General features: G+C 46.0%; 1 protein-coding gene across 11 annotated transcripts in view; it reads left to right on the forward strand.

Annotated features, from left to right (window-relative positions):
• Positions 1-20,749, forward strand: part of PRMT8 (protein arginine methyltransferase 8) — a 424,784-nt gene that overhangs the window by 309,755 nt on the left and 94,280 nt on the right. For 9 of the 11 annotated variants that reach the window (XR_008308635.1, XM_053256302.1, XM_053256301.1 and 6 more), the window contains 2 exons: positions 8,857-9,042; positions 9,468-9,623. The exons of 1 other annotated variant lie outside the window; for it this stretch is intronic. Coding sequence is in view for 9 of the 10 variants with exons in the window: in XM_053256302.1 (XP_053112277.1) it covers positions 8,857-9,042; positions 9,468-9,623 (342 nt within the window). In the remaining variant the exon portion in view is untranslated. The remainder of the gene's footprint in view (positions 1-8,856; positions 9,043-9,467; positions 9,624-20,749) is intronic. One more of the 11 variants, XM_053256299.1, reaches the window with a different exon arrangement.

Here is a 20,749-nt window from a genome sequence, read left to right on the forward strand (position 1 = left end):
AACTTCTGTTGGTTCAAAATGTGGCAGCTAGATTGGTCTCTGGGGTTTCTCGAAGAGACCATATTAAACTGGGTTTAAAGCAGTTGAATTGGCTATCAATAAGTTTCTGGGTGAAATACCAGAAACCAGAAAAGTGCTGGTGATAAGTTTTAACCCCCTAAACAGCATAGGGTCAAGTTAGCTGTCCCTACCACACATTAAGGTCCTCAAGAGAGGTCCATCTCCATATGCCGCCAGCTTGCCTGGTGGCGACTTAGGAGCGGGCCTTTTCTGTAGTCGCTCCTGGGCTCTGGAATGCACTCCCTATAGCCATTTATGATTCAACATCTTTACCCATCTTTAAAAGAGCTTTGAGATGCTCTTATAATCTAGAAATTACACAAAGATCAAGAATGTACCTGTGTTTTTAAAATGCAAAACTAATATATTTGGATAAATTATCTGATGAAGAGATATCCAGTAGGGATGTGCACGAACCAGTTTGGAGGCCATTTTACAGGCCTCCTAACTGGTTTGAATGTCTGGCAGTTCAGCCTGTTCAAAGGGGGGGGATATCTTTAATGATGGGGGAAGGTGCTTTTACCCCTTCCGCTGTGCTTTCCTTGCTGGTGCTGTCATATAGAATGGTCCAGCAGGGCAGCAGCATACCTGCTTGACGCCCTCATGCCGCCTTGGACTGGAAGTGGCCGGAAGTGCCTGGTGCACATGTGCATGTCATCCATGCACGTGCACACATCACACTCATGCACACACATGCACAATGTGTGCACACACACTGGGCACTTCTGGCCACTTCCAGTCCGAGGAGGTACCAGGGAGGCAGGGAGATATGCTGCTGCCCCGTCGGAATGTTTTTAAGAACAGCGCCATTGGGGGAAACATGACAGGAGGGTAAGAGCACCCTCTCCCATCCTTAAAGATCACACACACACACACACACACACACACACACACACACACACACACACACACACCTTTGAACCAGCAGGTGCTGGTTCCGTGCACATCCCTAATACTGAGCTGTGTAGTCTGTATACAGACCTGTTGGTCTATCTTACAGGGCTGTCATAAATATAACTTTGTAAGAATTCTAGATTCTGATGCTGTCAATAATAGTCAGTAAATATTTCTAATAATAAAGAACCCCAAAATCTGGGGAGAAATTTGGCAGGAGAGGAGTTTGCTAACATTGCTCCAGATGTCTGCATGAGGTTAGAAAGTGAAAAACACAATAATCAACAATTGGCTTAATCATATTCCCAATTCAAAAGCATAGGCATCTTTCTAAGTAGTACAACACAGATCTGAATAATTGTTGAGCTTCACAAGCAAATTGGTTTAATTGTGCATCATCCAAGAGTGTACTGCATGCAGATTGGTTTAATTGCACATCATCCAAGGGTGTATTCAGTTGCTGCTTTTTTCAGAGCATATGGTAATATTCTACAACCTGCTGCTGGTCTGGGATTCTATAAAATATATGGTTTTCTCAGTGGGAATGGAAAATCATGGGTAATTGTGGCATCTCTTCATCAGTAGAAAGAGATGTTCCTTTCTGCACAGCGCATGGGCTGTGTGCACCTTCCCATGAAATGTTTGCTTTCATCACTATGATTATCTCATTATGTAGAAGCTGTTGAAAGGTGTTCAAATAGCATCTACAGCAATGCAGATGGGACTTGAAGGTGGAAGAACTAAGAATAGGCAAAGAGATAAAGGGACAACAAACAGTGAAAGACAAGGTGATAACCTGAATATTTCAGTGCTGGAAATAAGAAGGATAATAGGGATGATTTAGAATCATATATTGAGTTTGACTAGTAGTAAAATGATACTGAAGGGAGGAAAACAATAAGTAAAATTATATTAATATACTCTAGTGGAACTTGGGACTGGCCAGGCTATTGATTAATCTTCTCCACTTATGCCCACAGCTGAGTTCCTCAGAATATTCAAAAAGTCAGAAAATGGGCAGTTTTCAGTAGCCGTAAGCATATTTATTAGGGCTAATCTGAAAACCTCACATATTCCTGTGAGAAAATTTCAAATATAGGGTTATTAGTAGTATAGAGCACAAACAGAATGGTTAAGGACTATATCCAAGGCAAAAGGTTGACATTAAAAAAGGAAATATTTATTAAGAGTAATCAGAATCACATCTGAGTCAAAGTATAAAAGAAAATAATGTATTTCAAAATCTGGCTGAAAACAGACTTGCATTACCCAGGACAGAGCAAGGGCAAGGGCTACATTTGCATAGTTGCATATTTAACTCTGGAAGATAAAAGTATTTCTCACAATTGTATCCAGAGCTCAGAAGGCTGGCTGGTGGTCACCCGCCTCCCTTATCACCTAACACATGTTCTCTGAGAGAAAATAAGAAACATGAAGAATGGTTTTGCATTATAGCAATTTCAAACTCAAGCTAATAATCTTATACGGAACTAGACTCCCACTATAAAAGGAAACATTTCAGGAGTGGTCATTTCAAAGATATCCCCCCGCCCACAACTGATGACACACGCCAATGGATAGCTGGCAAGTCAGTGAAGCTATTCAATGGATAGATGGTGAACAGACATTAATTAGCCAATCTGTGCAATTTTGTGAACTCTGCACAACAATGAAATGATGAGTAATGGTTGCAAGAGGGATTTCAGTTTCTACCTCTGCAAGCTATTCTGATAGAAAATTGAGATATACTTATTCAGAGCAGTTCTAGGTAGTTAAAGTTGATGGGGCAACCGTTAGCTGGTAGGATATAAGGGTTAAGGTGTGCATGAATGGTTCAAAGTGAACTGGTTCACTGTGAACTGGGCTGGTTCAATTGGTTCGATTGTGAACAAATTCAGGAAAGCCTTCAGGAAAGGGAGCCGATCTGTGATTGAGCCGATTCGAGCCAAACTGGTTCAGGGGTTTGTGCTACTATGTAATGGGGAATGCTTTTTAAAGGGCTTGCCAGTGAAAGTGGCACTGGCGGGGGTGGGGTGGGGAGGCAGTGAGCGGCAAGAGGTACTTATAAAAGTAAATGCTAAGGTGTTTACTGACAGTGGTACTGAGTGGTGGCACTCCCCCAGAGGCGTAACTATAGGGGGGGCAGGGGGGGCACGTGCCCCGGGCGCCATCTTTTCTGGTCACATGGGGGGCGCCATCATGACCAATTTTTTTAAAAAAATTTTTTAATTTTTTGTTAATACAAATGTTTCCTGCTTAGTGCAGCAGTGCTGCAGCAGTCAAGGGAGCGCGTTGGTGTCCCCTTCCCCATGAGCGGTCCCTTCCGCACCGCCTGCGCCCCCCGCATTGCTTTGCTGGCACCTGGCAGCCAGTCAGTGGCCTGGCTTGGCAGCGGCGGCGGACGCTTGTGAGGAAAAACCTAAGTATAATGTAGTATGTTGGAGGGGCGGGGGGGGGCGCGGTGGGGGGGCGACATTTCAGTGCTTGCCCCGGGCACTGTTTTCCCTAGTTACGCTTCTGCACTCCCCAGCCAGAGTCTATGGCATTGCTGCTGAAATGGCAGCCTCATGTTGAGCTCCACCTTCCTTCCTGATAAAATACAGTTCTGTTCTGCATGCTTGGAGGCCATTTGCATGGTCACGCATGTGTGAAGGCAAAGGTGAGTGCAGAGCTGCACCACCACATGGGCTGCTGGCTGGGTGGAGTGCAACTGCTCTGTTCTGCCACCAGTAAGCACCGGAGCATTTACGTCTACAGGTGGCTCTTGCCACCCCACCCCCACCCACTGCCACCCTCACCAGAAAGCCCTTTGGAAAGAATTCCCCTTTTCAAGCAAAGGGCAATCCTCACTGGCTTCTCCTTTACACAGCACCACAAACCGCTGAACCGATTCAGCTGTTTCGGTCAACCGGACCAGGCCATCTGGTCAGTTTGACCGAACCAGTTCACAGACCTGTGGTTTCAACCAAACCACATTTGTGAAAACAACTTATGTTGTTTATGTCCAGGAACAGACAGCAATCCATAAAGAAAAATGTGTCAGTCTTCAAAGGGGGCGGGGGGAGAAGAATCCAGGAAACCACACTCTGGTCAGTCTGACATTGATACCAGGGAACATAGTAGAACAGATTTTAAAGCAGTCAGTCTGGAAGCATCTTCATAATGATGGAGATTAGTGGAGGGCAGGATGGATTGCTTGAGTCTTAGGAGAAACTTCTTAAAGGAAAGAGTACTTTGACAAGGGAACCAGTTGCCTAGGAGGATGGTGAGCTCTCTCTTGCTGGGCTGGTGGTCTGTAAGCAGAGGCTGGACAGCTATCTGTTTGTGGAAGGGGATGCTCTGACTCTGGATTTCCAGCGCTGAGCAGGGGGTTGACCGAGATGGCCTACAAAGCTCCCTTCAACTCCGTGATTCTATCATAAATATATTCACTGGTTAGAATTTATGACAAGCTTTGCTAGTATGGCTGGCTCCTACAATTAGTCCTAAAGAAAAAGGAAACTGGCTAGAGCTTAGAAATCATGGAAAGAAGAGGCTCCATTTGTGACAAGTATTAAGAAGCTTAATACTTCTACTGGCTGAGAGATGACTAACAGATCTTCTCACTTTTTAACTTCACATAGAAGACATTATGATTAAAGAGCTTCTGGCACCATCAAGATGAAAGATTTTGTAACTTCTTCTTCTTTACTTTGTACAGACTAAAGAAACCTTCAGAAGCAGACATACGTAAACAAGACAAGGGAGGATGAAGCATTTTTTTCCTATCAAAGCCAGCTAAATTAGGCTAATTAATTCTATTCAAAGGGAGTGTAATTGATTGATCGTGTGCAATTCTCAACTGCAAGTGACAATTAAAGATGCTTATGAAATTCTCCTCATCCAACTTTCTCCCTGAATTTTGGAGTTCCAAATTAACGTGTCTAGTTTCCCAAGTAGCGCCACAGCCTTAGAAATTATCCATTCTTCTGTTTTTTGTTTTTTATTTACAGAGAATAATGCTTGCACAATTTTCTGGAGCTTTCAGTTCCTTCAGTTCTCTTAATCAACATTTCAACACAAGACCAATGTGCATGGATGCGCTCTGCAAAAAATCAATCTTGATATGACCAACATTCATTTTGTTTGATGTTTTACCAATATGCAGGAGTGCATGTGCACATCAGAATAACACTACACAAAAATAATCTTAATCCAGTCATATGTATGCTCATCTCAAGATGTCTTTTTTGCAGTGTTTTTTGAATGCATATGTGTGCTTTGTTAATGCAGAGGGTGGAACGAATGGAATGAATTGAAAACTGAGGCAAACTGTGCATACTTCAATTCTGAAATCAGAATTCAGGAGACATGGTATGCAGGACAGAACAAAAAGGAGCAACAATAAAGCAATGGGGATGGGAAAAATTCTGATGACATTCCTATTGGCAATGAGAAGACTTAAAAAAAATAATAATCTGGCCAATGTAGTACTAGCTGGTTCGATTTTCAGGCTTCCTACAAAAGTGCAACAACTAGGTGATTGGCTGGCGGTGGGGTGGGTGTCTGATTCCCAGTTCCAGGATAAGAAGGGGAAAGTTGGTCTTCTTGCCCTGGCTCAGTTTAATTTAATCTCTCCACTTAGATATTCTTAGTTGTGTCAATTGCACATGAATGGGTACTAGTAGAAGGAGGTACTGGGGCAGAGCTGTAATTGTGCACATAGGTTCAAAGCACTCATGCGCAGCTGCTGCTGGAGCTGCTGCCAGTTCTTTCAGAGGCCGCCACTCTCACTGCAATGGGCACCCGGCGGTGCCCCTGTGCCCATCTGGCGCCCTTTCTCTTCCATCGTATGCGGCGGCAGCCTCCCTGACAAAGCAGCCTGGGGTGGGCTGCCCTGCCCCTGCCGATCAGCTACTGCCGCACTGAGTAGTGGGGGGCAGAGCAGCCTGCCCCACTGCTTCATCAAGGAAGCTGTCGCCATGCACGCGGTGGGAGAGAAGGGGTGCCATGTCAGGGAAGGGGTGCCGCTGGGTGTCTGTCGGCTATTTAAGGATAATCAAATTTTAGGATGACAGAGGAGTATTAGAGAGACAGAGGCTATTATGAAAACACTGTAAATTTGATAATAATTGTTCTTAGACTGAAAAAACATTCTCTCCTTCTCTCCCACCATGTGAGGTGGTGGCCTCCCTGATGAAGGAGCCTGAGGTAGACTGCCCTCACCCTGCCGCTCAGTGTGGTGGCCAGCTGAGCGGTGGGGGCAGCAGGGCCAACAGGAGAGGGGGGAAGCCGGTACAAATTACCGGGGCCCAGAAGTCCGGAAGGGGCCTGGGGCTGACTACGTTGCATATGTTTTTGTCTTCCCTCCTGCCACCACCACGTCGATGCTCTATTCAAACTGTGCAGGAGTGCTGGAGTGCCTTGCAGTTCTCAAGGGCCTCCGGGCCAGGCATGGACAGTCAGGCTCAGTGGCTGCTCCCACTCTGCCTGCCGCTGCCACAGGGGAGTGCTCAGTTCACCCCCCACTCCTGGCTGCACACATGGTGGCTAGAGTTATTTTGAAAATTGGCAGTTTGGCCTTGTGGCAGTGGCGGGTAGCGGCGGGGGGGCTCGCGGTGGCGGAGAGGCACCTTGCGGTAGGGGCCCCCAAAACCTTTTTTCACCAGGGCCCAAACCCATTCTCAGTGGCCCTGTGGTGGGGGAGGGCAGCCTACCATGGGCTCCTTCGTCAGGGAGGCTGCCACATGCACAGGAGAGAAGGAGCACTGTGTGGGATCACTCTGGGGTTGGCGGGTGGGTGGCCCGAACATGGGAGGCCCTACACCACTGGGAGGCACAATCATCGTCCAAACCTCACTGGCACCTGATGCAACATGGTGGGCTGCTTTCCCTACCCTTTGTTGCACCATTATGCACTAAGCAGCATTTTCTGCCAGCTGCAGCCCAGATCTCCCTGCCCCAGAGGTTTCTCAGGCTGTGAGACATGTGAAGTGAACCCACCAAGACTGGAGGCGGGGAGGGGGCATGGCCAGCACACATATTGGTGAAAGGCATTTGGTCAGCAGGTGCAATCCTGCTCCTGCTCCAAAACATTTGTTCTGCCCGGGAACAGAAGAGGGCTAGAGAGATGGACAGAACTGTGCTGATCTGGATCTGATGTCATCTGTGGATTTTTGCTTTGGTGGAAGGGATTTGTAAGCACATGAAGGAGATAAACAGACTGTTTTCTGTGGACATCCCTCTTCTGCTGCTGGGTGCCACCCCAAATTTATCAGGCTCCACCTCTTTATCAGTGTGCATCACAACTTGCCTCTCCCAGTGTACTGAATTGTTCCACATGCTAGTATTTTTTATTTCACACGTTTGCAAACCTACATAAGAACATACAATGCTGCATTATTCCATGTCAGACAATCCATCTAGCTCAGTAATGTCTGTATTGATGGGTAGCGACCCTCCAGTGGTCTTTCTTTCCAGCCCCACATGGAGATGCCAGGGATAGGACCTGGGGGCTCCCGCATACAAATTACTGAGCTGTGGTCCCAGCCTCATCCTTACAACTGGAGTTTTTTTTAAGTGGGAAAACAGGCAACAAGCTTAATAATAGCCAGAGTTGATTTTCTCACCATAATACTAATCTCAAAATGTTAACGTTGAATATTCACAAGGTATTCTTTACATATTTGAATTTTCACTAGTTATCAATATCTGGTTTCAGAGGTGAAGATTTGACCAAATTTGATAGGTGATACGGCTGCTAATGATCTTCCATGCATACACGGGGGCTTTTTCAGGCTGCCCTTCCCATCATAACTCTGTGGTCCCCTCAAAGTCATTCCTGGTGGTTCAGGGTCACTCTCGAGTAGATAAATGTGGCCCTCGGACCTGCAAGGAAAAAAGAGGCTTCCTGAAAGGGTTTGCATGTGCAAACACAAATTTTTGGAACCTGGACAGACAGTGACATTGAATATTTGTACATGATAGATAACATGAATTATATTTAGTTATTTGACAGATTATTAGATTTCATATTAGGTATGTGTAAAGGTACACTGCATCATAGGATTTGTTATTTGTTTCACAATGGACGTCAAAGGGAGTCAATCTCAGTCTGTCATTCAGGTGGACAAGAGTCCCGAATAGAGACAAAAATTGATTGTGGGGGTGGGGTGTGCAGGGAGAATTCCCAAGCACATTAAATGTGCTTTGCAAAAGCTCATATTTCTCTTCTAATTCATTTTCTTCCACATTTCCAGTTTTCAATACTGTTGGAATTGAAAAATGCAGATATAAAAGTACTAAATGTGGGATTTTTATTGATTCTTTGGCAATAATCTTAAATTAAAACTCACCAGGAATCATGATTTAAGGTTTTTTTCCATGTCTCCTTCAAAATTTTCAAATAAAATAGAAAAAGACAAATGTGAATGCTGAAGTGCTTGCTGAACATTTTATTTGTTCATTTAAACAAATTTCTCCCACGTCCTTGCCACCCAGCTAGCTATGTCTGAGCTTCATCCTTATAGGCCCATTTACTGAAGTCAGAGAGGAAGGAATATCCTGGTGCTTTTGTGGATACCTAGAGTATCTGGTAGCTGGATTGGGGATGTGTGTGGGCATTGTTTTTCTTATCCATGTTGGAGGCCAAGTGAAATCCCAGACTCTGGGTCCTGAAAAGGTCTGAAAAAAGGTTGAAATGGCTCAGTCTCTGAAATTTTATCTTGGAATTAATTTACGTTGGCTGTACTAAAAACTGTTAATTTGGGCTGATTTTAATTTCAAAGAGCTATACTTAGAAAGAGGAGGTTGATTTGGGGGAAAAGGGGAAACTGTTCTATAATTAGAAAAGCAAACATTGAACAAGCTAAAAGGGATTTCTGTGGCATTCAACTTCAGTAACAATGGCTTGTGCCTTTTTAGGTTTGCAGTGGTCCGTCCCAGCCTCTTCAGCCAACTGCTGTTCCAAAGCCTGTTCAATCCATCATCCATGTACCTTTGCAACCAAGCTGCCCAGGTCGGGGAAAGATGGCAAAACTCCTGAATCCAGAAGAGATGACATCAAGGGATTATTATTTTGATTCCTATGCCCACTTTGGGATTCATGAGGTAAAATAATAAATATTTTGGTAAAATTTGATAGAGCAGCATGTTTTTTTAAAAATGTTCTGAGGCTTCCCACTTCCTCATATTGTAAGGAAAAATTGGATTGTTAACCTGGATTGACCCCCAGGTTTGGGGTCAAAAACCTTGGGTTGCTTTTGTGACAAAACTGCAGGCTCACACTTTCAGATGACCACAAACCTGAACCTCTGGCATGGATGCTTCCAGTTTGGCATTATGTCTGGAAGTGGCCTAAGTCTAAGGTGTGGATACTTTCAGGATTCTCTTGTAGAATCATACATTCTTAGAATTTATCTCGAAATTTGCGAACAACACTTTTGCTAGGTAAAACATATGCTGACTTAAAAAACAAACAAACCGGTAAATAATGTACTGTCAAATTAAACATGTGATACCTTTTTCTAATACAGGAAATGTTGAAGGATGAGGTGCGCACATTAACATATAGGAACTCTATGTATCACAATAAACATGTATTTAAGGATAAGATTGTATTGGACGTTGGAAGTGGCACAGGGATCCTCTCAATGTTCGCAGCAAAGGCAGGAGCCAAGAAAGTATATGGGGTAAGAAGAATATTTCCTAACGATCATTTCATTTTATATCAAAATCTATAACTTAGCAGCGCAATCCTATGCATGTTTATTGGGAAGTAAGTGCCACTGTGACCAATGGGGCTTGCTCCCCAGTAACTTCACTTGGGATTTCAACCTTAAAAGCAGGGTTGCCAGTTTTGGACTTCAGAAATTAGAATGCATGGGCAAGGGCAAGTCAAGTTTAGTGGGCTCTGATTGGCCAGGATACAAAAGTCATGCAGGGAAACAGGTGTGAGTGGCATCCCTGTTGCTCTGCTATGGCACTCCCTTTCCCTTTGGTTCTCAGCTCAGTAGAGCCTATCATGACAGCTACAGAGGAATGATAGAACTGCTCATACCATACATGTTTCAGTCTATGTAGAAGTGAAATGGTGTGCCACAGGTGAATTCAACAACATGGTTCTTTAGTCAGGATGCATAAGTTAGCATACACCTGAGTGAAAATGTTGCTGCTGCTGTTGTTTTACAGAGAGAGAGAGAGAGAGAGAGAGAGAGACTGCAACCCAATTTTCTGGATTTTGCATTAAAAAACTCTGGCAGCTGGCTCAAAAGTCAAAGAAACTAGTCAAGCCTGGTTGTTTTTCTGGTCAGTCGGCAACCCTGCTTAGAAGGGACCTGCAAGGAATATTCTTTCCATCTTCATGTCACTGTCTCCATGTGTATTTTTAATATTCATTTACATTTTGGGACCAGATCAGCAGCTGAGGTTAAAGTGGTGGTTGAAAAGGTTATTTGAGTTAAATTGATTTTGCTCCTCACATTGACTGTGAAAGCACTAAACACAGCAGCCGGATGTTGACTGTGGCTTCCTACTTTCTGGTTCAATTTTCTTTGGGGAGATTTTCTGGGAATTGATGAGCTACATTCTAAATGGAACAGAGATGGATCTGCCACTTGGACTAATTTGGAAGTTTCATCTCAACTGACATTTGAGGAATCATGAGGAAATCAAAAAGTTTCAGTTAGGCTGACAAAATTTCTTACTACATTGCTGGCTATCCCTAATAAGTTCATTTTAAAGTGAACAGGAGATAAATTTGAAAAGTGTGGGGGAGGATATTGAGGAAAACAAAAAGGGTTTAAATTAGAATTGTGAATTGTCTTGAGAGTAGGAACCTATCCTTCATCAGAGCTTTCACACAACCAGTTAGGGATGTGGGTTCAGTGCTGAGCCAGTTCAACAAGGTCCGAACCAGTTTGGTGCTGTGAAGAGTGGAGTGGGATCTTTAAAAAGGAGGAGAGCATGTGCGTAAGCTATGTGCCCCTCAACTCCTCCCTGTGGCTTCCAGAGGCATCTGGTGGGCCACTGTGCAAAACAAGATGCTGGACTAGATGGGCCTTGGGCCTGATCTAGCAGGGCTGTTCTTATGTTCTTATGTGCATGCTGGAGCCGTGCGGGCCGAGTGCCACTGCAGGAAGCTGCATGTGGTGGCGGAGAGGAAGTAAGAACCTGCTCTCCTTTTAAAAAAAGATTCCACTCCCCTCCCTGTGGCACTGAACCATTTCAGCACTGAACCTGTGCACGAAACTCATTTCATGAACATCCCTACAACCATGCTAAAGCACTCTCTTAAAAGAAGTTCACCCAATAAACAAAAGGATAAATATACCATTGCTTATATTGACTCACATACAGTTCAGCATTCTGCTGTCTCAAGAGCAGGGTGTCCACACTACTTCTGTCCATCTGAAAGTGTCATGCATGCTGTCAGAGAGCCTCCGTGTCTCCTATGAATAGCACCGGCACTTAGCAATGATTCTCCCATTATTCCTAAGGACAGAAGCTGCATGAGTGTCCCCTGTTAGGACAGTGGGGTAGGATGCTGTATGTGAGTTAATGTTAAAAATAAAAATACAATGATAAGAAAATAATAGTGATAATTCATAGATAACACAATAAAAGTTGTAGCTAAATACACAAGCACTAAGGGATGGGTCTTTTATACATTGCCCAGTGTCAGACTGTGTCCGTTTTTGCTTGTTTGTGTGAAATAAAGTCACACTTCTCAATTAACTACAGATACCAAAGTTTGCATATACAATCCTGACTCTGAAATGAGCAGAATGCACTACATTTTACATTGCGATATACTGGGTGAGCAGTTAAGGTGGGGTTTTTGGGGGGGGGGTATTTTTTTAGAAGGAATTCTGAATATTGTACTTCCCTATTAGCTACAGATACCAAATTTTGCATGAATAATCCAGCCGCTTAAATTACCTGAATGCACTATATTTTACATTGAGATATGATAATGGAAAGATTTAAATGGTTTGGGTTTTTTTTAATTTAAAAAAAGAAATTTTGAATATCAAATTTCCCTATTACCTACAGATACCAAATTTTGTACAAACGATCCTTCCACTTTTATTAGCTGAATGCATTACCTTTTACACTGGAATATGCTGAGGGGAAGATTTAAATTTATCTATATCTATATCTATATCTATATCTATATCTATCTATCTATATATATAAAATCATTTTTAAACTTACTGTTATCAACAGATTTTTAACAATCAATAATCAGATTCATAATTCCAAAATGACTTCATGCTGAAGAGATCTTTCTCTGCTTCAGTTCACTATGATTCAAATTTACCATATATGGTAATTATTCAATAAAATGAATAGTGTTTGAAGTTGAAATCCTACAAATGTCAAACTGTATTTTTACTTCCCTGTTGCACACACATTAATAAAAAATTCTATTACATATATTTAATTTCTTTAACTTTTATATAACTATGATCTACGCAAAATGACTCTGCTGGTCAGTGACAGACCTCACCTACTTTTATGTTTTATATTAATTATATATGCATTTGCAAGCACAAGCTTGTCCCCACTTCTTCAATATTTTCATTTTCAGGTTTACTCCTAAAGTATCTTAAATAAACATCTAAAGACATCAACATGTGAAGTGGTTTTTAAAGTATGTATAACTTTAAGTTCCTAACTTGTACCTGCATCCCAGCATGAACACAGAGCGTTCAGACCATCTGCACTGAAGAGTCAAGAATGGCTAGTGCAGGTAGCTGTGAGTTCTGGATGAAAAACTTGAAATCCCTCCCAGACTATTTCCAATGCCCTTTTCAGTACTTTACCCTGAAATGGTAAAGTAATAACTAGTAATCATTAGCATTCAATATTTCTAAGCAGTCACGAGCTAAATAACTATACAAGACAATGTACAAGCTTAATCAAGCCAATTTGTTATGTTTTCATCAGATCAAAACACTATAATTGTCATTATTAGCATCGTTTACAGCAACCTTCCCACACACATCTCATGCATATCACTTACAACTTACTATGGCCACATTCAGATGTAATGGCTAGCCACAGTTAATTGTCGATATGCCTGAAAGCACGAAACAGTGGTTACAGGCCGAAAGTTACCTTCAGTTTGCATCGCCAAACTCCAATTTGAACCTTTGGTGGTCTCTAAGATTCATCGCTGACAACTGAGGTTTTGCCGCCAAAGTGTTGCGTCAGACTGTTGATGCAGCTATAACCATGGTTTCACGCTGATTTTCAAACCGCAATAATAGAGGTAGTGGCATAGACCCACCCAAGGATGTGGCTGCTCCACCCTCTTGGTGCTTCTTGCTGGCAGCCTCTCAGAAAACCAACCCCGCCCCACCTTAGGGGTGTGTCCGAACCGGTCTAGAGGCCATACTAAAGGCCTCCGAACTTCCAGACCGGTTCGGACTTGGTCGGTCTGGGTCCGGGTGGGGGGTCCCCCTTTAAGGGTGGGGAGGGCTTGCTTACCCCTCCTGCCTCTTTGCCCCCGCCAGAGGCTGTATTGTACCTAGTAAATGGGGCGCTGGAAACCAGCCCCCCCCACCGCCCCCCCCCCCGCGAGCGGATTAGGGCAAAAAATTAGTAAGGTACTGCCGCCGTCCCGCCCTCCCTCCCCTCCGCCCCCCACCCCCCGAGTGCTCACCACATTGTTTCTAAAAAGAGAGAGGAGCCTGCCGAACAGAGCTCCTCTCTCGGCAAAGTCTGTGAACCAACTGAGGCCTGGGGCGTGCGTGCGCGCACAATACGACGTCTAAACTTCCGCCGGAGGCCCGGTCTACCCGGCCTCGTCCCGCCTTGCTCATGAGAAGAACCATCTGCGGGGACTCATTTCAAATGCACAAAGTGGTATTCGTGTTGTACAGGAATGGTCCTCTCCATGCTGGAGACTTAGCCCATTATCCTACGAATCACTCTCTCAAGAGAGGCAGACTAAGGGGAATGAGGGAAGATGCTCTATGCAGAAAAGCTGTGGGGACAGGGACTTGGATGAGTGCTGTCCTGGCTTCAGTGTCTGCCCTGACAGCCTGCACGCCCATGTGGGGTTGGGCACCCCTGCCCGAGGCCCGAAGGGTGAGACCAATGTCCCAGAGCAGCTGGAAACCGGGGCTGCCCTCTCCCAGGAATCCCCACGCTGGGAGATCTGTATGCAGCAGCACGTCAGACCCAGCCCAGGAACTTTGAATGGGTTTAAAGGTCCGTGTCCAACCCCTGTGTCAACGCCATCAAAGCAAGTGGGTAAGCCCTGGCAAAGAGCCCCCTCATGGCAGGGATAGCCAGCATGAGATGTTCTTCCCCTCTATGGCCGAGGAGCAAATATTGGGGGGGGGGCGTGCTCTTGCCCGAGTTTGAGGGGCTGCCACAAACAGGGATTCTGGAGCTGCCAAGTTCTATCTTTCTCACTGAGAAGTTGGGGAAGGGGCCCAGCTTTCCTTGTTGGGGGTTCTCGCTCCCCAGGCTTACTCATGATCAAGGCTGGTCACCAGAGTCACTAGTGCCCCAGTACCAGGGGAGAGCACTACTACTGTGAGGAATGAGCCACCTGACCCTGGGCACAGTGCTTAGTCATGAGAGCGAAAGGCCATGGAGACACCTCCACACAACTCATGAGAAGAACCATCCAAGGGAAGGAGAAAGCACAGCCATCTACTATCACCAAAATTATGTGATGACAAAGCATTCCTTTCGCTCACACATAGCCCTCTCATGAGAGTGTCCAGCCACTGGGATGCTAAATAGAGCATGGTTGCTTTGTGGAAGGCAGCCATGGGGAGGGGTACCCCGGAGCTTTCCATTTCTTGGGTACCATGGCCAAGCTGCTGCAAAAACATGCCACCTGCCAGCCTGCCTGCACACCCATGTGGATAGATACATCCCTGCCCATGCCCCCCCCCCCCGCATGCAATGCTGCCACCCCAGGGCAGCTGGAGACTGGGGATCCCCACTCCGCCAATACCCGCACCGGGAGATCTGCATTTAGTGGCATGCCGGACTGGACCCGGGAATTTTGAAATGGTTTTAAGGGTCCATGCCACAACCTGATGTCTGCACTGTCCATGCAAATTGTTCGGGTGGGGTGCAATTGGCAGGGTTTGAAAGGCAGCTCCCCAGAAGGGATTCTTGAGCAGCCAGGTTCTGTTCTATTCACAGAAATGGGGAAGGGGGCCCCAGTTCTCCTATTTGGGGTTCATGTTCCCCCAAGCTTACTCATTATCAAAGCTGGTCATCAGCCTCATTCTGAGGTCAATTGAAATCCATCTTCAAGGATACAGCCACCTGACTGAGGGCTCACTGGCCAGGCATTAGAGTCAAAGGCCACAGGGACACTCCCAGACGGCTCATGAGAAGGACCATCAGAGGGGAGGGGAGCGAATTGACCAGAGGTGTCTGATATGAATGCAGATGGCAAAACACCCCCTTCTCCCACTATTACCTCCCTCACGGGAGTGTCAGGCCATGGCTGCTCCCTGCCAGCCCGCCAGCCCATGTGTACACGTGCATCCTTGCCATTGCCCCAGAATGGCCACCCTGCTGTCCGGGGGTTGTCTGGAGAACAGGGGCTCTCCTCTTCTGTGAATCCCCACTCTGGGAACTCTCCATATGGTGCTGTGCTGTTGTGTGTTGGAAAGCAGTGGGCAGGGGTTTTGCTAATCCCAGGGATGGCAGCCAAGCTGCCATGCAAACAAACCCAGGTGCACCCTTGCCTGTGGCCTTTGAAGGCACCCCTTGCTGCCCTAGGATTGGGGGAGAAGAGGAAAGAACCCTCTCCTGCAGTCCCCCATGCCCGCTTATCCACTTAACTGGTGCACGGAGTGGATGTGGGATTTTTGAATTTGTATAAAAGTACATCCCATTGGCCCACTCAGCACCATGGACACGGCCAGGCTATGGCACATGGGATGTCAGGATCTCTTCTGGGGTGCGTGCACAACGTCAGAGGCATTCAGGGAGAAGGAGGTAGTGGAGAATCTTTTCTATTTTTTACCATAGAGAGTTGGGGGCCACACTAAAGCAAGCCCCACTTGGGTTCACTGGTGTTTAAGTGAGCGGTTCAGTTCACGAGCTTGCAGTCTGCAGCTGGGAAATCACCCTTTAACGGGTGGGCGCAGCACTGCACAACCATATCCCCAGGAGACTGGCCCTCTCATGAGAGTGTGAGCCCACTGGGCAGTAAGCTGCCAGACAGTGGATTTGTGATGGGTCTGGATGGACTGCTTTGCTGGGGACATCCCTTGTGACATCTTCCCTGGTTATGGTGGGACAGACCCGCCTCCAGCATCCTTTGCCCACCCCATCTGCATATCTCATTCTAGCAAAGGTGGATTTCCCCCTCCCCTCCCATAATGAAAGCAGAATTCCACCCACCTTGGCCCCCAAACTACTGGATAATTTGTTCTTGTGCTTTCAGGGTGTGGGGCTTCTTGTGGGGGGCAGCAGTGCCATTGCTGGCAGAAGCAGTGCGGACATTGCAGGGCATGTAAAGGGCTTTCAATGCCCTTTCCCTGCTTGCTGTCAGCATGCCCCTTTGAGATCGTAACCAATCACAGCCACCCTGCTGATGCTGTGACGCTTTGCCCACAGTCTGGTGTGCAACTGGAGTTTGTATGGCCATTGTTTGGTGAACATGTGCAACATGATTTGGAGTTAGGAATTGGAACCTCCACCAACTTTAACTGTGGTTAGCAGTTATGTCTGATCCAGGCCTGTATGTTTTGGGACCACAGTTTCCTCATCCATGCCCCACATCAAGGAAAATTCACAATGTGATGGCCCGAGCTTTGGGGCTCAGGCAGAAAGTAAAGAACTTACCATATGGATGCCGATCCCAGTCACAAAAGCAATCAACTGGATTTTAGTTCCAGAAATTGTGTTGACTTTTCTTTGGCTTGTGGGGTCAGCTTTGGACTTAACACTTTATACATTTTGCACAAAATGAGGAGTTCACCCCCCTACCCCACCTTTAGCATTTCCTTGGTATATCTATTGCTTGTGTGACCTTTATAGAAAACCAACTCTGGGAACAACCTGGACTAAAAGTGACATTTTAAAAAATGTTCAGAATGAGCATGTCACCTTTTGACTATATTTTCAGAACTTTTCTCAGTGCAACAAACAAGCTTTCCTTGTATGAATAATTATGCACTTAACTAGGAGAACATGAATAAAAAGTATCTGAAGGCTTTTGGTACTTGTTGTTCCAGTCTGCAAAAAGGCCAGACTACAGGGCAGAGTGGGGAAGCAGTAAAGTTCTGTTCTGCTCTAGAAATTGTTTAGGGGAAAAACCACAACTCTTTGCTCAGCACTTTTATTCTGCTTGTACATGGAGTTCAAAATAACAGGGTTCTCTCACTGCTGCTTGTTCTTACTCAGAGTGCAGGATCCTCCAGTTCATCAGATATTACAATCCATAAACACTGTGACCAAGTGCAGCACACCAGCAAGCCCCACCCCTGTGCCAATGTGCTCTTAAACCACACACCCCTATTTTCCATACATATAGTGAGGCTGTGCACACACAACCAGTACAGCAGTGGGGAGAGCGGACAGTGGGGAGGGGGGAGGCAGAGTTGAACCTACCTTGTCAGAACCTACCAGACAATTGAGGCTTCATTCAAGCTGTATGGTCAGCTTGGTTCAAAGCGCAGTTTGAGCACTATTAGGGAAATTAGAAAGGTAACTTTAAGAGAAAGGACTGCAGGTGCTTACCTGCTCTCTGTGCTGCCACTTCCAGTTTCCTGCTGGGGCAGCTCACATCCGAAAACACCTTGTGGTCATCAACATCATGCTGACCACGCAAATGGCACCAGTGGATGCACAGATGCCAGGTGCATGCTGATGGTGTGTGGGGCTTTGGGATGCAGGAAGCTGGAAGGGGTGGCAGAGAGCAGGTAAGCCCCTGCTCTCCTTTTCCTTGAAGTTACTTTTCTGATTTCCCTAAAAGTGCTTGAACCGCACCTCCCTACTGTGTTACTCGTGCACCCCCACAACGGGCACTGCCATAAGCTGCGTGGCATTCTGGAGGCCAGGAAAATGTGTCCTGGTCTCCAGATACTAGGGGTGTGCAATTCGGGATTTCGGGTGATTCGGCTCGGACCCAAACCGAATCACCCCTGTTCTGTTTTGTGCCCGAATCTGGGTCACCCGAATCACCCTTGATTCGGTTCGGATTCGGATTTAATCCGAATCTGAATTGATTCGGGGGGGTAAAAAGGGTCCCAGGGGCAAAATTTTGGGGTGGGTGGTAGTGCCCAATGGGTAGAGTCTACCACCCCAATTTCAGGGGGATTGGGCAAAATCCTGATTTTTGGTGAATTTTTAAAGTTTTAGTGACTTTGGGGCAGTTTGGGGGCATAGCATGGGATATGGGCAAAAGGAGTGGGGTGGAGTGGTAGTGCCTAATGGGTGCAGGCTACCACCCCAATTTCAGGGGGATTGGGCAAAGGGCTGATTTTTTGAGAATTTTTGAAGTTTGAGTGACTTTGGGGCAGATTGGGGGCAGAAAGTGGATCTGCCCCAAAATAGTGGGGTGGGGTGGTAGTGCCTAATGGGTGGAGGCTACCACCCCAATTTCAGGGGGTTTGGACAAGGGTCTGATTTTTTGAGAATTTTTGAAGTTTTAGTGACTTTGGGGCAGTTTGGGGGCAGAAAGTGGATCTGCCCCAAAATAGTGGGGTGGGGTGGTAGTGCCTAATGGGTGGAGGCTGCCACCCCAATTTCAGGGGGATTGGGCAGAGGGCTGATTTTTTGAGAATTTTTGAAGTTTGGGTGTCTTTGGGGCAGATTGGGGGCAGAAAGTGGATCTGCCCCAAAGGAGTGGGGTGGGCTGGTAGATAGTGCCTAATGGGTGGAGGCTACCACCCATCCCCAATTTAAGAGTGATTGGGCAGGGGGTGAATTTTGGTGAATTTATTTTTATCAGGTTTGTCTTCATAAGGTGAAGTGTGCTAAATTGTTTACTTCCTCATATTATTCATAGTAAAGGAAGGTGTGAAAAAGTGAAAGTGGGGTCATGAGAGTTGTTTAATTGAAAAAAATCTCATTTGCTATGATAGAATGAGAATTCACACCTCAGAAGTTTTCTGAGGTGTGAATTCTCATTCTATCATAGCAAATGAGATTTTTTTCAATTAAACAACTCTCATGACCCCACTTTCACTTTTTCACACCTTCCTTTACTATGAATAATATGAGGAAGTAATCAATTTAGCACACTTCACCTTATGAAGACAAACCTCATACAAATAAATTCACCATAATTCACCCCTCTGCCCAATCACTCTTAAATTGGGGATGGGTGGTAGCCTCCACCCATTAGGCACTATCTACCAGCCCACCCCACTCCTTTGGGGCAGATCCACTTTCTGCCCCCAATCTGCCCCAAAGACACCCAAACTTCAAAAATTCTCAAAAAATCAGCCCTCTGCCCAATCCCCCTGAAATTGGGGTGGTAGCCTCCACCAATTAGGTACTACCACCCCACCCCACTATTTTGGGGCAGATCCACTTTCTGCCCCCAAACTGCCCCAAAGTCACTAAAACTTCAAAAATTCTCAAAAAATCAGCCCCTTGTCCAAACCCCCTGAAATTGGGGTGGTAGCCTCCACCCATCAGGCACTACCACCCCACCCCACTATTCTGCCCCAGGCCCCACTTTCTGCCCCAATATGCCCCAATCTGCCCCAAAGACATGAAATTTTCAGAAATTTACCAAAAATCAGCCCTTTGCCCAATCCCCCTGAAATTGGGGTGGTAGCCTGCACCTATTAGGCACTACCACCCCACCCCACTCCTTTTGCCCAGATCCCATGCTATGCCCCCGAACTGCCCCAAAGTTACTAAAACTTTAAAAAAATCACCAAAAATCAACCGTGAACCCAATCACCCGAATTTTTCATGCCCGAAATTCGGATGATTCGGCTCGTGCCCGAAAAATATCAGGGGACATCGGGGGTGATTCGGTTCAGCCCCAAATCACCCGAAATTGTTCGTTTCGGGCACAGATCGTTCTGTGCCCGAAATTTTTTGCACATCCCTACCAGATACCCCACAATCCATGGTGCTTTGAGGGATTCTCCTTCAAGCTGGGTGCTCTAGGTGCCCGGCAGGGGCGTAGCAAGGTGGGAGTGGGCTCAGAGACAAGATTTTAAAATGCCCCCCTCACTGAAGCTCAGCTCATTAAGTAAAGAAATCTTAAATGAGGCTGAATAGTGGTAACAAAAAGCATAGTAAATCTTATATATCTATCTCCTATGTGCCACAATAGAACATCATCCTAAATTATTTTTTAAAAGGTTTTATAAATTGTGGACGATGCAAGTCATTTAATGGTACTAGAGAAAGGCATGCTGTTCTGGTAGCTCCAGGTCTTCACACTCACATCGATTTCAGAGGAAGAATACAACTGAAGGAGGGTGGGCGGGTTTGCGGCTGGGGGAGTCAGTCATATGACTTGCCTCTGGGGGGGGGCAAGGCAGTGGGCCCCTAGACAACTGTCTCTCCTTGCCCTATTATAGTTACACCCCTGGTGCCCGGCTCCGTGTATAAGAACAGCCCTGCTGGATCAGGCCCAAGCCTCATCTCATCCAGCATCCTGTTTCGCACAGTGGCCCACCAGATGCCACTGGAAGCCACAGGCAGGAGTTGAGGGCATACCCTCTCTCCTGCTGTTACTCCCCTGCAACTGGTACTCAGAGGCATCCTGCATGCATCCTGCATGCAGCCCGAGCATACACATGACCTCGGACCTGGGGTAAAAGGCGTGCTTTCAGGTAACTCAGGTAAAAACCTGGAGTAC

The sequence above is a fragment of the Hemicordylus capensis genome, chromosome 5, assembly GCF_027244095.1.
Source record: "Hemicordylus capensis ecotype Gifberg chromosome 5, rHemCap1.1.pri, whole genome shotgun sequence".
Taxonomy (NCBI): domain Eukaryota; kingdom Metazoa; phylum Chordata; class Lepidosauria; order Squamata; family Cordylidae; genus Hemicordylus; species Hemicordylus capensis.